Source organism: Larimichthys crocea, chromosome XIV (genome assembly GCF_000972845.2).
Source record: "Larimichthys crocea isolate SSNF chromosome XIV, L_crocea_2.0, whole genome shotgun sequence".
NCBI lineage: Eukaryota > Metazoa > Chordata > Actinopteri > Sciaenidae > Larimichthys > Larimichthys crocea.
Window position 1 is genome coordinate 11,543,649 of NC_040024.1, and position 16,961 is coordinate 11,560,609.

Below are 16,961 nucleotides of genomic sequence, written 5' to 3' on the forward strand. Positions count from 1 at the left end.
AAAATTGCTCTGGATAGCACATGGTAATAAAGTGTTGGCCAGAAAAAGACAGTAGAGTGAGAGAGGTGCCATGGAGAGAAAACAAAAGTTCAGTCAGAGCGGTTTGGTAAAGTCTATTATGTGGACAAAAAAGAAACTAAGGCCTGAACGAGTCTCAAGTTTTCATGTTAGATCTTTAATATACTGATTCCTATCTTGATCTGTGAAAGGCTGAGGTTAAAGGGTCTTCATCCCTTTTCTTGTACATACAGTATCTGTGCTGCTGTTTCAAAGCACTGTATATCAAAACTCACTGTACAGAAATTTAAAAGATTTTACATTTTTATCATCAGTGGCAAGAGATAAGAAACAAATTGTACATTCATTTTAATAGATAGAAATCAGAATATGATTGGCTGAGTCAGGACTTACTCTCTTCATCTCCATATTCTTGATCCACTTCAGAGCTTGGCCTTGAGGGTCCACCATCAGCGGCCATCTTGAAAGAGAAGAAAGAAAGTCAACTTCTGTGTACAGTACGACATGTTTTGTACAGTGAACACAACCGATCCAAGAATAACCAAAGCATTTTTAGAATAGTATGTTAACTAGACCACAGCTGTCTAAGTTGATAAACCTTTTAACAACGTGTGTTAGCATGTACTGACCTGTTCCCGCGGGTGACGATAACTCCGTTCTCGGTAGAGAATGCGTCAGAGGGCAGACCCTGAATGTTCCAGTCCCTCACTGCTGTAGGCTTAGACATAAACACTGCAAAACTGAACCCTGGTGTGCAGTGGATCTGTGAGTCCTGTACCTGAGTTGAGGGCAAACAGAGAGCAAGAGTGAAAGAAAGAGTAAGAGAAGAAAGAAAAAGAGAATTATACATTTCAAAGTTCAGCTGAACGTTTTAAGAGACACTTCTCCTTCATGGCTTGCATGTAACAGTGAAGGGAGTATCGGTATATGGCAAGCTTTTTACTGGGCATCAGGACATGTTTTTATGAATGTGTATGTATCTGTGTGTCTCACCTCCTTCATCCAGATGGCAAGCAGCTCATCTCTATAGTTGGAAAGGAAAGGTCCCATGTAAGACAGGAAAGATGCTGCTAGCAAGCAGTCTCCTACCAGGTAGCTCATGTTTTCATCAAGACCCTAGAGCACACACACAAATTACATAGGTATGGATATTCATGTGTTTGGGTTATGTACTGTATGACCTGTGTGTTTCTAAATTACCCCAGTAGGAGAAATGCTGTTACTTGTGTGTGCATGTGTATGACCTACAGCAGCTCTCTCCTCCCAGCGAATCCTCTCTCCAGCAAGTCCAGTCACCAGTTTGCCAGCTCTGTCCAATTTCACTTCCATCTCTTCGGACTTCTTCCGCAAACTCTCCTTCATGGCTAGTTTCTCACCATGCTGCTTTTTCAACTGGTCTAGCTTCTCCCCCACCTGCTCACACAAACATAATGAGCATTATATTCAATTATTAATTTGATCTTTTCATATGAACATTTGACTTACTACAATACTACTGTAGTCGTGTATAAACTCGACTTGTCTTGACTTGAGCTTGTGTCTGAACATCTATCGGGCTGGGTGCAAGATGAACTGGGTTCTATACCTCTCGTAGTTTCTCCTGGGCCTCAGCCAGTGCGGCTTGTTTCTCAGCCAGCTGGGCCGTGGCAGTGTTTAGTTGGGCCCGCTTTGGCTCCACCACTCTGTAGATACGCCCGTAAACCTGAAGAAAGAGTGTACATCCATGGATTTAGTTTTGCTACCATTTGTTGTCCTTTCTGCTGCTGCGATGCAGTAATGCACTTAATGCACACAAAATAACTAACAAAACTCAATTACAAACGTTTGTATGTGCTTGCGTATCTGTAAGCATGTGTGTGTGTGTGTGTGTGTGTGTGTGTGTGCTGGTAGCCAGCAGGCACCCTCTTACCTCCATGGCTCTGACCCACATGCAGAGGGATTTGGCAGCAAGCGATACTTTGCCGATGATCTCTGGCTGGAAGTCTACCTGTCTGCAGTACTGGCCGATCTTCTTCAACACGCGGTCAGGTATATTGTCCTTGTCGAAGTTAACTAATGTTTTGATAAAGTTGGACTCACCTGCCAGACACAGGTCAAGGTCAGATATGTCAGAAAACCATGAAAAAACAATACTTTTGTATGCTCACTACTCAAGTGAACCATTAAAATCTAAATAAAGTACTGTTGCCATCTCTCACCCAGCTGTCTCTTGGCCTCTGTCCAGGTAGGCTCTTTGCCCTGAAGGGTCATGACAGCCTGCATCACTGTCTCCACCAATGCTGGGGGACGCCCATACGACTTGATCTCTGTCATGTCCTTCTTATTCAGAGACTCCAGGGCCTGTGTGCAAAAACAGGAAGGAATAGAGAATGTGTGGATGTGAAAAAGTACACAGCTCGCTGAGTCATGTTTAATTCACATTTAGATAAAAGCACACAGTCAAATGACAAGGTGGTTACATTAGTGCAGAAGAGAAACAGGTTTCCAAATATCAAAGAAATAATTCAACCAGACGTGATAATAAACACGGTGAGCACAAAAAGACAAAATAATCAACATACATAAGGACTGGCAGGGTTAAAACACTCAACAGGTCAGAGATCTACCTTCATGGCCTCCTCCAGGGCAGGCAGGGCCTCGTCCAGGTCACGTTGTGCATTCTCAGCCATGGCTTTACACTGCAGCTCTTCTGCTGCGATTTTCTCACTGTTAGCGCTCACCGCCTCAACACAAACACAAAAAAATATACTCCAATGAGTCATTGACAGAAATAAACCACTAACGTAAACTTTGAGGTCAAATCAGATGATTGGTGAAGTCAGGTGGTTGCATATCTGTTTAGTAATTTGTGTGCATTTAAACATGTTTGTGGTGCTTACCTTCTGCTGCTTGTCAGCCTCTATCTTCTGCTGTACAATGACAGACAGGTACTCGTCACACTGTATCTGGAACTCTGCCACCTGCTTCTTGGCCTCCTCCAGCTCTACAGACATGGCCTCCACCTTCTCCCGCGTGTCACTGATCTTGAAAAGGCCGTTACGCAGCTTGGTCACCTGTTCGCCCAATTCATTGCGTTTCTCTGCCAACAGTCTGGATGGATACACATACAAACACTATTTTGTTAACAATCCCTCAAGACACAAATGAAGCATTAAACGGTGGTGTGAAAAGAGAAGCAGGAGTAAATGAAGGAGAAACTCTGAAGGTGCCTACTTCTTGTATCCAGACACCAGCTCCAAGTAGTTGGTGGGTGTCACATAGTTATGTCTGCGCAGCTCCAACTTCATCCTTTGGGACACCTGTGCTACCGACTGGTGTGTGGTCACAAAGATGCTGGCAACCTTTGTCTGGATCTACATCATTCATCATACGTAAAAATAAAATAAAAAAGTCAGATATTTAGACAATAGGAACACAACTTCATCAGTCAGGAGTTTGTAGTGTGAAATCAATATCTCCAAACGTGTGTGTGTGTTCCTCACCCCCTCCACGGAGCCCAGCTCCAGTCCATCCAAGTACCTCTCAGCTACTTCCAGCAGAGCGTCTTTGGGCCACTCACAGAACCAGTCAATGGAGGTGCAGTTGACGAGGGCTGGGTACTGGAGGATACGGTTCCTATTGGCAAATGTTTATTCAGATAGAATTTGTGGATATAATGATTCCCACTATAACCCTGTGGACACAGGGTCTGTAAACAAGTCCAGGTAAGTTTGGCAAAAAACATTAAGGAGAAAACAACCTAAGAGATAATAAAGCCATCGCGGACATGATTCAAACTCGTTCAAAGTTTTTTTGTTTTTTGCTGCAAAGGCTGTCTTTCCTGAGGGGTTACCTAAAATAGATGTTAATAACACTGGCTAGCTTTAGGTAGAATGACACAAAAGCTCTTAACAGAGCCATTTTGAAACAGCTACAGTACAGCAGAATATCTTCGAGACCTACAGGGTGAGTCAGTGAGTTTAGCTGGTTAATTGGTGCAGCAGGGCTCCCTGAGCTCTGGCAATGTGATATGGATCCTGCTAGCAGCTAGCGGTCAGAGGGTCGAGGACACTTTGTCACCCAGAGAATGGTGATTAGCTCTATGTAATGGTGCCTGCCAGCCCAATTTAGCAGCTTATGTGTGACCACGACTCTGCACCACTAATTACAACCAGGCCACCGATGCTTGAAGAGGGGTTTTGGGAGAAAATGTGTGTAATAAGGGAAAGAGAGAATAAATAACAGAAATAATGTAAACTACATCCATGTGTGTGCAGACAGCTGGCCCTCTCTGTTACAGCACCCACACTATAAATTTATGTCCTTGCTATTGAGTCCCCGAATCACCTAATCATGAGCCAATCAAAGCACCAATCAGCCATTAATACACTGTCTCATGGTGATGCATGACTCACTGTCTACATGTCTCTCAGTACCTCTCAAGTGCAGAGTACTGCATGTGCAGCAACAAGCACATTATTGGTGGTTGTTATGGCAACAATGCACATACTCGCTCGAAAAGTGCTGTGACTCTTGTGTTGTTTACATGAACGTGTGTGTCGACGACAAGAGCACACAGAGAGAGAGGAGAACATGTGAATCATGATATATCATATATCATACCTGAAGGGCTCTCCCACTGGGCTCATGCAGAGAACTATGTGCAGGTTGTTTCTGACTCGCTCTATCAGGTAGCTGAACAAAGAGTCAGGAGTCTCCACCACATTGTCCTTCCTGGCAGACTCTGACAGAGCATTGCATACCTGAGGGAAGAGCGGCAACAGAAACGTGTCGTGACAGTTGGAATTAGGTTTTCTCACTTGAGACATGTTTTAAGATAAACCTGAATGATCTACAGATGCAGATGATCGTACAGTATGAGTCAATATTAGAGGGTGTGTGTTACTTGTGAAAGATATCGAGCACAGACTGTTTATAAAGAAACTTGACAAGTAATAGTGAGGTTAATTTGTAACATGCAGTTACAACAAGATTCTTGCATAAAGAATTCGAATGACGTGAACTCCATCTCCCTCTGGAGTATTGAACACCAGCATGGAAGCTAAGCAATATACTGCTGTGGACGGGGGCAGCAGCCAAGTTAAAAAAAAATCTATATAAATTCAAATGTATGCCATATTTAGAATATTTTCACTGTTTTACTTTACCATCAGACAGGATGTGGGCTCAGAGTCAGAGGAGGCGAGAGTTTTTTTTGTGCAGAGATATAGTTTGTGGGACAACTGACATGGATTTTCTTTTAGGACTGGTTCACAAGTTTTGCTGAATTTTCACAGTAAATGTCCAAATGTAACCATGTCCAATTAAATTTACAAAAAACAATATTTAAAATTTGGATTGAAACTCATTTCAACACAATTTTCCACACATATTAGATTATTGTTATGTACTGTACATATAATCCTAAATGACATCGTTAGAAAGTTATTGTGGAAAGAGAAACTGAGAAAATCAACAAAATGTTAAGAGTGTTACTTGATCATAAATCCTTGCCATTACCCAGCAAATGTTTTACTTATTTGAAACCTTTGCTAAGGACAACACCTAATGTAGGTCAAGTTAATTGAGCCAAATCAAGTAGTTCAAACAGATCATTTTCTTCATTACTGTCTGGTTGAAATTCAGTGCATTTAAACCAGTGTATTATCTGTTGACTTTATAAAAATAAATATGCAAATATGCAATGACAATACAGACCTCAACAAACTCATCCTGCTTGTACAGGTTAGGAACTTCTCCAGAACTCAGGATGTTGTTGATGTCCTCTAGGAAGGAATCGTCGACAATCTGGGTGTCATTGAACAGGAAGACTGTGGGCTTGTTGTCCACGCCAGTCAAACGGTACAGCTTCTTGATATCTTAAAGCAAGAACAGAAAAAAAAACACATATTGCAATGTAGCTGATGGGATTAGAGGAACTGAGAGGTAAGAGGTAATTTAATTTTCATCTTTGATTTGACTTCCAGAATAGAAGGCATTTGACACAGTCACCCTTCTCAAACACCTGTGAATGTAATAGTAGTGTGTTTAAACTCACCTTCTCGAAACTCCTGTTTGCGGTACTGCTTGGTGACTTCCACCTGGAATACCTGGTACTCACAGATTGAGGCGGCCATCTTAGACAGACTCTGCCTACCGGAGCCCCCAACACCAACCAGCAGCATGTTGCCCCTGAGCTGGCTGATCACACGTACTGCACGGGTTACTGTGGAGGAACCACAAAAGATCACCCAAGATACATAGCGTATGTCGCTGGAACAAAAATATTGACAGAGATTGTGCATGTGTTGTTCCATCCTGTTTCGGTAGTAATATAGCGCTATTGATTTGCCAGGGCATGTGGAAAGGTGGCATACTGACAGCAGTGTACAGAGAGCAGAGCCTTGTTTTACTGTCGCTCAGCTGCTGTCTGTTCTTAGCTTTTAGCTGTGCCTCACTCTGGATTGCTGCAAACTGAGCCTGAATCATAAATCATATTCTAGTAATGTTACTGGTTTGATTAGACAGAATGTGACAAATGTAATAGATGCCACAGGTTGATGCATCAGGGAAACTTCACGCACAGCGTATTGTCCGCTTAAATGTGTGTATGAGAGTGTGTGGATGTGTGTGTTGTGTGTGCCCTCAAACGCACTGTGTTCAATAGCGTCTCGGAAGAGCACCAAGCTCATGGGGACTACCCCAGGTGTCAGGTTGTAGTCCTCCAGCTGGGTCTCCATGAACTTCTTGACACTCTTCATATCTTGTAAGTCCTCATACACATGAGACTCACTCAGGAAATCACCTGACACACACAAACAAATGTTAACAATAATAAAGACAAAGGGAGAAAGTAATTGTGCAAAGCATTAGTTATGTCATGTGGAGGCTGTTCACTTCCTTCATCACCAGTGTTTTCCTGTCTTCCCCCTCCGCTTTTTCTAAGCACCTAACCACCTGTGCCTCATCAACCTCCCAGGCTACATTATGGCCAGTGTTTTTTCTGGAAAGAACTGTTCTTGTCAAAAGCTATCTAATCTAATCATGATCTCCTTGTGCTCCAGGAAAACTTTCCCTGCCACTCACCTGCCACATCCAGCCCTGTCTCGTCTCCACACCTGCATCTTGGATTCCTGCCACCAGCCCTGCACCAATCTGGAAAGCTCTCCACTGGTTGTGAAACTCATTAAGCTGATTCAACTCTCTGGTTTGCGTGCAAACATAGAGTTTCATCCAAACCCGCTTCCTGCATAAACTGTAGCTGACATGGGTGGGCTTACACTACTGTATTTTAACATCTGTCACAGTGGTGGTACTTGGAGAGCAGGCATTGATACTGCTGTGTGCATGCATGGGTGTTTAGAGTGATAAATGTACCAAATATTGGTGATTGTTTGGTTGGGCAGATGCTGTGAAACGTGAGGTCAAAGAATGAACCCAGTTTTTCCCCCAGCAAAGCAACAAAGGCCTCCATGTCGCTGTAATCTACAAGCCGGTCTGAGAAAACTCTGAAATCAACCACAAAACAGCAAACATTATTCCATATATACACAACAAAAGCACAGGTATGTTTTAGGGATGTAGCGATTAACTGATTTAAATTTAAAACGTCACAGTTCTTTAGCTCAGCTACACTGAGTGCTTCAGTCATTTACGATCAACAAAGTAGTGTTAGTCTTCAAGTGCAATATAAATCAACAGAACAGAAAAGGGGCATTGCACCATTTATAACACTTGCATGAGTCAAAATCTTTAATCATTGCATCCCCAGTCTTGGTTAATAAATAATAAAGTAGAAAAGCATTCACAATTTCAGCCTAGGGGTAATGACGCATAATGACACTGTCATAATGAGGCTAGAACTATGGTAAACCGGGTTACCTGAAGCACTCATGGATCCACAGTCGTGTAATGTTGTTTTTGGTATCGTGGAAGTCTGGGTGAGCTCTTAGCAGACCCTGAAACACCTAGAAGGGGTGAAAGAGAAAAAAACAATTACATTGTGCCATAAAACACGTAACTAAACAGGTTAAGTTAAATTAGCCAATTAGCATTGTTGTGAAAAAGGCTCCAGTTGTATTTTCTTGAAAACAGACTGTAGGTATTGTATATATGTGTCTCTACTGTGGTTCTACCCCTCTTTATGTATTTTGTATTTTGTACCTTGGAGATATCCCTGAGGTTGAAGAGGTAGTGTATCTTCGCTGGAGTGGGGAGAAAACGAGCTGAAACAGCATAATACAGTTCTAAGGTGGCCTGAGTCAGAATCTCTCCAATGGGCTTCACATCCTCCTTAAACCCCTGCAGCTTTTGGTTGATCATAGTACTGTAGATCCGTCTGATCTGGGAGTCCTGCATGTCGGGAGGAGACAGGTCCGTTCAAGTTTTGTGCGTAAATGATACAAAGATACAAAGTTGTACTGGTCAATAGAAAACAGAACAGAATAGGACATTTATAAAAGGTTAAACAATTCTATTTAATGTTTTGTCATTATGTTTTTTGTCGATGCTGAATGCTGAAAAAAGATCAGCCAGGAAAGAAGTACAACAGTTATAATTGAAAAAGACAAAGTACAATACAATAATGCCAAATAAAACTAAATTAGCAGCATCTCTTTTAGGCAATCATAATCTTTGTGTTATTGAGAGATAGAGCACGGTTTTGCAGCAGTTATCATTACTATTATGAATATATTCAGAATCAAGGTGATTCCTATTTGGTGAGATACATTTACATTTAGTCATTTAGCAAACGTTTTTATCCAAAGCAACTTACAGATGGTGAAATGGTGATGGTACCTGTGATGCCGATTCAATATGTATTGTGATTCTTATTCTACAAGTGTTGTGATTCAATATTGCAATTTATTACATTTTGCTTCAGTTTTTAACACCATTTAAGTATGTTACTTCTGAGTGTACCAGAGACCACATTCCAGACTATAGATAAAATGTTCAGGGATTTTTTTTGGGCTGGGAAAATGAAAGGTTAACAAGACTACAGGCTGAAATAGAATGTGAGGGGCTGAGACTTAATATGACCTAATATGAGACTTTATGGGTAGTCAGATTATTCTCTCATGTAGACATAATGTGAGTAGATTTAGTGGAAGAACTGAATTTCCCATTCAGGGCATCAGATACATGTGAGCCAATGTCAAAAAGTTGATATCCAGAATCCAATCATTTCTCACAGCAGGCATATCTGGTTGCATTTGCATAAAAATGAAGGATCAGCTTCAATATGGAAGAATCCAAAATTGACTTCTGGAGAGAGTGGCACACTAAGGGGGTCAGCAGAACTTACATTAGGGAAGGTCATACTGATGAGGTTGAATCGACTCTGTAAGCGTCCAGAGATGTGATTCCTCCCTCCACCAGGGGGCCCCATGGACACTAACAAGAACATGTCCTTAAAAAACAAACAAACACGTAGTTGAATGGCCTCCAAGTGACACAAATCATAAAATTAAACATCTTAAAATGTTAAGCTCTTGTCCCATATACTGAAAACAAATGATAATCAAGAGGTAACTATGGAGGAGGCACTAAGAAATGTCACACACACCTTGAAACAGACTCACTCCTGCCCTCATCAAAATGCCCTTTCTCACCTTTACAAACTTTAGCGTCTGTTTCTGGCGGTCATACCAGAAGCCATAGTCGATCCAGAGGCGCAACAGTTCCAGAGGTGGCTGGGAGCCAAAGAGATCATTAGCTGGCATGTTGAGATCATCCAGGAAGCACAGCAAGCGCTTCCCACCCACTGGCACAAACACACCTTTGGTTCTCTTCTCTATACGGCTTTCCACAATGGCCTGGATGTTATTAGACGTGGTCTGGAAGGCAAAAAAAAATTAAAAAATCAAAAATCAAACAGAAGTTATCTCACGACACTTTCCATACAGAGCAGGTCCGTACTCTTTACAGAGACTCAACAATTCCCATATCTGTGTCGGCTAATGATGATGATGACTTTTAAGTATTCCACAGAGAAGTTCTGAAATTTCTTACAGCTACTCCACACCTCTGGGCCATAAAGCCAGCCATGCCAGGGATGTGACAATTGCCTCATTTAGGAAATAGCCCACTAGTCTGATACTCTTTGGGTCATGCACCCAGTCCTTCACAGTTAACTACAGGATGCAACTCTGATATATCTGAAATAATTAGGACAAGACAGAGTGAGAGTCTACGGGTCATGCTGTTAACACATCACACCTGCCGCCCCTTTTCACAGAAGACTTTAAAACAAGAAGAAGGTCAAGGTCCTCTTCTCTCTTTTCGCTTCTCATCCTTTGTTCATTTCCTAGACTTAAAAGTCCAAGCAGACGGACCAGCAGTCGCGCTTTTTCATCGCTGTTGTGTTCTTGTGTTAGTAATAAATGTCACAAAATATAAAGTTGTTAAGTAAGTCTGTTCACATGAAATGTACTCTACATCTCTATGGTATTATTTATGTGGCTGAGACATGCAGGGAGGGAAATCTTAACGCTTACCCAGTGACATCAAAATCATGAAACCTGTTGCTGGTAATGAGTGCATTGTGGATTGAAATATGGAATTTTTAGTTCAGCTTTTCTGGAGACACTACAAATTGTTTAATTAATGCCATTATGATGCTGTATGTGAAAAACAGCATTTAGTGACATCCAAGTATGAACAGCCTTTATTAATGTACTTCCTGATATATGAATAACATTGAGGAACATAAGGGAAGAAGAAGAAAAACTGTAGTGCATCCATTTATAAATGAAATGAGACAGATGCAGAAAAGAGAGGAGGGGGGGAATGGTGGGGAGAGAGTTGCCAGACTTGAGCCAGGCTGTGGGGGTGATGGGTGATTATTGTGATGGTGGTAAAGGTGGGGGGTTGATGAGTGCCTCCATCATCCCTGGCTCTCTGATTGCCATTCATCACTGCTATCCAGCGTTGATATCCGCCTTGCAGCAACGCAAACACTTTGAGTCTAATTGTAGTGAAGATGGAGGTTGTTCAAAGCCACGATGTGGCAGTTGCACTCACGTGCAGAAATAAACGCTCAAGCACACCCAACACCTGCGCTCAATCATCTCTATGTGACTGCATCTCATGCTGCGAGTGAGGGCAGCGCATCCACAGTTATATTTAGTGGACAGCTGAGAGCCGGTGCATATGTGGGTGAGTTTTGTGCATATAAGGTATCTAAAGGTTGTCCTGCATGTGTGCTGCAGCTTAGTGGACATGATGTTCCATAAATATATTCATATTGTGCTAGTTATGTCTTATATTTCTCTTTAATAAAACCAATTCAAAGATTCAAAGGATGTCTGGCACAGGAAGACACATCTGGACTATTCCAATTCTAACTTTAAGCTTCATGGAAAGAAAAGAGGGCAGACACACGTGCAAATAAAGGGCACATGGCAAAGTAGTTTTTACAATCACGATACAACAATCATACAGAACATGCAAAGGCACCAACCTGTGAAGACATGTTGACAGTGAGGGCGGACCACTTCTTATCTAATCCCTGCAGGACACTCTGGGCCACTGAGGTTTTACCAATGCCCACCGGCCCGGTGAGCAGCACTGGATACTGACCCAACACCAGAGCATTAACCAGGAAGTTGTACCGAACGGTGTCAACTGTAGGAACCATAATCTTATAGAATGGAGCACTGCAGCAGAGAGCAGAGGGAGATATTGAAGATGTTAGAGGTTCTCTAAAAGTTATGTAACTGGATTGGCAGAGAGTGAAATGGATAAGACAACCACACAAATTACAAGTACACTCAGATATATGTATGCAACAGCTGGTGTCAGGTACATAAGACTGCTTGATTACTTACCTGGCATTGTAGCGCCAGTCCTTGGGCAGCTTATCTTCAAAAGAAGCCCAAGTTTTGTTCTTGGTGTCCACATAGTACTCATAAACTGTGTCCTAAAAGAATTTTAGGAAACAAGTTCAGAAAACGTTGGTCCCTGCGAAAACAGATCCATTTAATTTGCAGATGAAAGGGCATGGCGTACCCTATCATCTCTTACTACAATTATGCCTGTGGTGCATTTAAAAAAATACTTGATACCAACCAAGACTTGCAATTATAAAACTATTCATACATCATACTAATGCAGTGTAATGGTTAGTGTAATAAATGTGGGAAAACTGGTTATTGCGTTTTACAATACAATTTGGCACAAACAAAATGGGACTCACTCTCTAAACGCTCATGATATCAAGCCGCCTCTACAATATCAGCTGTTATGGTCCAATTTCCAATCAGTATCATTATAGCCACCTATCCATCCATAGCTTGTGAGTGCTGAGTGTCATTTGACTAACTTTGTATGTTGTTAGTGTGTAAACAAATATGCTCTACAGACAACCTTGATGGGGAAGGTTCCGTCAATCTCTCGTAGGAAGTTGTCTAGTTTCCTGCGTCCGTCCTCGTCAACAGAGGCACAGATGGACCAGATAAGGCTGAAGATGAACCAGAGCTCCACTATCCTACCCAAGTTGTCTGTGTCTGAAGTATTCACCTGGAGAAAGAGACAGAATTACATTGTTTTGCACACTGGGGATGCCTATGAGTTGGACAATGCAATTAGAAACCAATCACAAGTCTTAAGACAGTTACACTGCCATTAAGGATAAACATTGGTGGGATTACAATGTGGAGTAGAGGATACAGATTGAACTCATACCCCATTGCTGGATGTGGCCAAGCAGTCATAGAGGCGGCAGAGAGAGGTAACTCCATTAAGGTCAGTGATGGGTATCACCTCCTTACAGTTGCTCTTCTTAAAGTTAAGTGTGCTCTCTATATATTTCTCAAACAGAAGCTTTAAATGGGCCGCTTCAGCCTGTGGAGAGATCAATAGATGGAGTGAAGAGTTATTCATGAAGGTTTTTTTTTAATACTTGCTCTTTATTACAAGTGGGTGCATTGTACCTTGGGTCGCTTGACTAGCCAAGACTGAACAAAAGGCTTCCATCCCAGATCACTGTAATCATTGTAGACCATCCCACAGCGAGACACTGTAGCTGGAGAGGCCATTGCCAGGTTCTCCACTTCAAACAGCAGAGACACCTATGACAAAAAAAATGATATGAATATGATACAGTAATACAATATTATCATTCATGTGATGTTGTTTTGTTATTAGTTTATCTGGGACCACAAACAATACTCTACTCCAGAGACAGAATGCTGACATGAATTCCAAATACAAAGCAAAGGTAATAACTTAAAACAATACCCTTTTGATCATGTGTATTAATGCTTATTTTGGCTTATTATGTCTAGCGTAGACAGTTTTTCAGCTCATTAGTTTGTAGGGTGAATTTTATTTAGAGCTCCTTCCCTTTTTTAATCATGCAAAGCATGCAGACATGGTGGTGATTTGTCGGCTGTCACTTTGTTCCATTTCTTACGTGAGCCAGCTAAATGGATTAAGCCACTTGAATGCTCTGGCTCCTTCTCACTTTTAAGCTATTAATCTAATCCCATCTTTGTGCTTTTGCTTTGTAGGATTTACTAAAAAGAAACCAAAACAGCCCAGCTTATTTCTTTTTACTTTTGTCCACAATAAAATATATTTTAGTCAATGCATATTTACTGCACTAGTTGGTAATGTCTAGTCCCTGGTTGTTTGAAAACATACTGTATGAACTAAGTTGACAGTTTTGACAGTCTAAGCCATCCCATCCAATGAAATGCCCTCACCTGTTCAGGCATGGAGATTCTCTCTCCATTTATGAGCGTCAGCACCTTGTTGTCATCCATAACAGAGTTCATACTCTCTATCCACAGTGTGTCAACGGGCCCGTCAAACACAATCCACTTCTCATCTGGTTTCTCATCTAAAGAACAGAGAGGAGATGCAGTGTGTCACAGAAAAAGTGACATATGCATACGTATGTAAACCTTCCTAGTATGTGTTCACTGATACTACATGTAGCATGATGCGTCAGAACCTGCACAGGCTGATCTCATGAGGGAGGACAGCACTCCGTCAGACCACTCATTGGTGGAAAGGTCATTTTCTCCGTAGAGCTCTCCCAGACTCATGGCCTTGGGGTTCAGAGGATATTCCTGTTATGCCACAGGGAGCAAGCAATGAAAGAGAAGATGATAAAAAGAGATCAAACATGCATTATAATGTCAGGCCATAATTACTGAAGACTTTGTGTCATGGATAAATGTCTTTTTTGTGTTTACTAACACTTGAGTTACATATGCAGTAATAAATAAGAACACTGGTCAATACATTACAGTGTACTCCAGACACACACACCTGGACCATCTGGAAGCCAGGCACTCCTCTGTGGTGCAGGGCAGTGAGGGCACTCTGCAGGGTCCTCCAGGTGACACTCTTAGCACTGCCTGTCTTGCCCACCAGCATGGAGGAGTGTCTGGAGTTTTTGGTTTCGTAAAGTTGGATGACTTTGGTCATGGTAAAAGGAGTCACTTGCAAACCACTCTGATGAAGTTGCTCCTCTATGGCCTTCTTCAACTTCAACAAAATGACAGACGAAGGGTAGACAGATGGTAAGTGATGGTGACGCCCTGAGTGATATTGTAAATATACAAATTATGATATATGGACCATGATATGCTAGGATCAATTAAATTTGTCCATTACATTTGAAAAAAAGTTGAAAAGATAATTAAATATATGAATCTATGTATCTGTTTATCAAAACACTCCACCAAGGTTAAAGAGACAGCATTCCAGTTTCAGTATTGGTAAGAGCTGTTTATGTCTATACTGGTGCTACAGTGAATATTAAGTGAAGCTGACAGCTCTCAGGAAAACCACTGGGATACATGAACTGCAGCTGAACTGTACTTTCTTTTGGATCTACTTGCACAGGCAAAAAATTAATATGAATAATGTTTTGCTATTTGGGAAATACAGTCAGAGCAAACAACTTCTGACTTACCTCGCCATAGTCTATAATGGGTGTTTCCACAGCAGGGAACAAGTCCTGGATGATGCCTTCGAACAGCGGCAGGTCAGTCGAGGTCAGCTTAGCAATATTCATGTCCTTCATAGCCATTAGCAGGATCTGAGGGGACAGAGGCAGACTCACTCACAATTACACTTCCTATTCTTTTAGTTTAGTTCATTTGGAGGGAAGGACAGTAGTTAGCTCAGTCAAAGTTACAGGTGATTGTTCTCCTGTGACATTGTAGTTAGACAAAGCACAGCTTGGGTTCACATTCTAGCTCATGCAGCCATAGCAACTGCCTGCTATTCCCATGTAAGTTTTTTTAGTATGAAATTCCATCTGATGTATCTACAATAAAATTTGCACAGGAACACAGGCACAGAAACCTACTTCTTCATCAGGAATGTTTGGGCAAGAGCGGCGCTTCTTTCCAGCATAGCGAAGCAAGGAGGTGAGAGCACGCAGGCCAAAATCATAGTGGTCCTGTTTAGATAGCTGCTGCACTGCCAGGGAGTACAGGGTGAACACCTTCTTAGCCAGCAGCTAGAAGGACAAAGACAGAGACAGAGAGGTAAGGTGACAGAGAGTAAAGACACAGATAAAAAGGGAAAAGGTGAATGTCAGCTTAAATAGGATTGAGGATTACAATCTGGTGGATATGAGTATGGGTGACTCAGCAGGGCAGTATGCCATTAAAGCACATTGCTGAACATAAATCCATCAATTCCTTCAGTGGAGATTAAAGACAGATCTTAAATCATACTGCTGTTCAACCATACAACCAGTTTGCACTGCAGCAAAAGAGAATAATGTGAGCTGTGCATATGTAGTGTGTGTTATATTTGTCACACCTTTGTCACACCTCTGTCACCTCTTCTCAGCTCTGTAGCAGGTATAACATAAAAAGGCATTTTAATTGAATCCATCAGATTGATTTGATGATATTGCAGCTACAGTATCAGTGAACTCAAACTCATCTGCTGATTGCATGAGCTCTTACATAAAAGAAGCAGGGATGTTTCATTAGATATACTTTAGAAATCAGTGCGTATTCAGAACTGTGTACAGAGTAAATATACCACCAAGACAGAAATTATCTAACTGATACATCAACTATAAAGACAAGGCCTTACTGAGAAGTGTGACTTAAATTAAGTTCCCTATAGCTACAGAGAATCTGAATACTTGGTGTAATATATCCAGATTTATGAAAGTAAGATATTACATTAAATATACAAAATACATAACCAGGACACACCTGCAGCACTACTAGTATATATTTTCTTTGAGTGGTAGTACCTTGCAGTTGTTGAAGCCCTCTCCAAACAGTATAATCTCAGCAATCAGAGTAGAGTCTGGAACCACCATGGAGATCGGTCTAAACATGGACTTAAGGTTGTCTGGAAGTTCAGTACGACCAGCATAACCTGAGAAAAAATACAGATTGAGAAGAAAGATTATAATTAAACGCAACATAATCCAATTCTTGTCTATCCAGTTACATGCTCACATATTAATATTTTAACAAACTTATGGTGACATTAAGAATAGTGTACACTACTGCTGATTTACCGGGATTCATGGTGATGAAGATGCCACATGACCACACCAAACGTATGTGCTGTCCATCGAAATGGAACTTGGACAGTCCGGCTGAGAGAGCGGACAGGATGGAGAGGATCTGCTGGGCCACTACTGACAACACCTCGATGTTGATACGGTTGAACTCATCGAAGCACCCCCATGCCCCTGTCTGTTCAGGGTTGACACAGTGAAATATAAACAAATTTGAAAGTTTAGTCACATAGACACTCAAATTCATGCAACATGCAATTTCTGACCAAAGGTTATAGATATCTTTTTTCCCCCCTAGCTGACTAACATTAAATGTGCCAATTTATCATGGGTTTAATGCACAGACCGTTCACCGTGATTACAACGTGCACAAGAAATAAATAAACCTACTACTTACTAACCTGAATGTAATGTTTTTGATCTTGGTTAGCATAAGAGCAGTGCTAGTAAA

General features: G+C 41.5%; 1 protein-coding gene across 2 annotated transcripts in view; it reads right to left on the reverse strand.

The window, feature by feature from the left end:
- The window catches only part of dnah2 (dynein, axonemal, heavy chain 2), a 52,317-nt gene that overhangs the window by 15,964 nt on the left and 19,392 nt on the right, over positions 1–16,961 (reverse strand). For both annotated transcript variants that reach the window (XM_027288174.1, XM_027288175.1), the window contains exons 38-70: positions 16,508–16,688; positions 16,235–16,362; positions 15,326–15,478; positions 14,927–15,052; positions 14,278–14,496; positions 13,958–14,075; positions 13,707–13,843; positions 12,933–13,070; positions 12,685–12,843; positions 12,367–12,519; positions 11,829–11,920; positions 11,462–11,657; positions 9,612–9,836; positions 9,305–9,409; positions 8,161–8,349; positions 7,879–7,964; positions 7,375–7,505; positions 7,084–7,167; positions 6,653–6,802; positions 6,056–6,223; positions 5,716–5,876; positions 4,621–4,760; positions 3,501–3,633; positions 3,232–3,371; positions 2,898–3,108; positions 2,625–2,741; positions 2,217–2,358; positions 1,928–2,097; positions 1,604–1,720; positions 1,267–1,431; positions 1,012–1,134; positions 648–796; positions 412–478 (exon numbers count right to left, since the gene is read on the reverse strand). In XM_027288174.1, the coding sequence (XP_027143975.1) occupies positions 412–478; positions 648–796; positions 1,012–1,134; positions 1,267–1,431; positions 1,604–1,720; positions 1,928–2,097; positions 2,217–2,358; positions 2,625–2,741; positions 2,898–3,108; positions 3,232–3,371; positions 3,501–3,633; positions 4,621–4,760; positions 5,716–5,876; positions 6,056–6,223; positions 6,653–6,802; positions 7,084–7,167; positions 7,375–7,505; positions 7,879–7,964; positions 8,161–8,349; positions 9,305–9,409; positions 9,612–9,836; positions 11,462–11,657; positions 11,829–11,920; positions 12,367–12,519; positions 12,685–12,843; positions 12,933–13,070; positions 13,707–13,843; positions 13,958–14,075; positions 14,278–14,496; positions 14,927–15,052; positions 15,326–15,478; positions 16,235–16,362; positions 16,508–16,688 (4,773 nt within the window). The remainder of the gene's footprint in view (positions 1–411; positions 479–647; positions 797–1,011; positions 1,135–1,266; positions 1,432–1,603; positions 1,721–1,927; positions 2,098–2,216; positions 2,359–2,624; positions 2,742–2,897; positions 3,109–3,231; positions 3,372–3,500; positions 3,634–4,620; positions 4,761–5,715; positions 5,877–6,055; positions 6,224–6,652; positions 6,803–7,083; positions 7,168–7,374; positions 7,506–7,878; positions 7,965–8,160; positions 8,350–9,304; positions 9,410–9,611; positions 9,837–11,461; positions 11,658–11,828; positions 11,921–12,366; positions 12,520–12,684; positions 12,844–12,932; positions 13,071–13,706; positions 13,844–13,957; positions 14,076–14,277; positions 14,497–14,926; positions 15,053–15,325; positions 15,479–16,234; positions 16,363–16,507; positions 16,689–16,961) is intronic.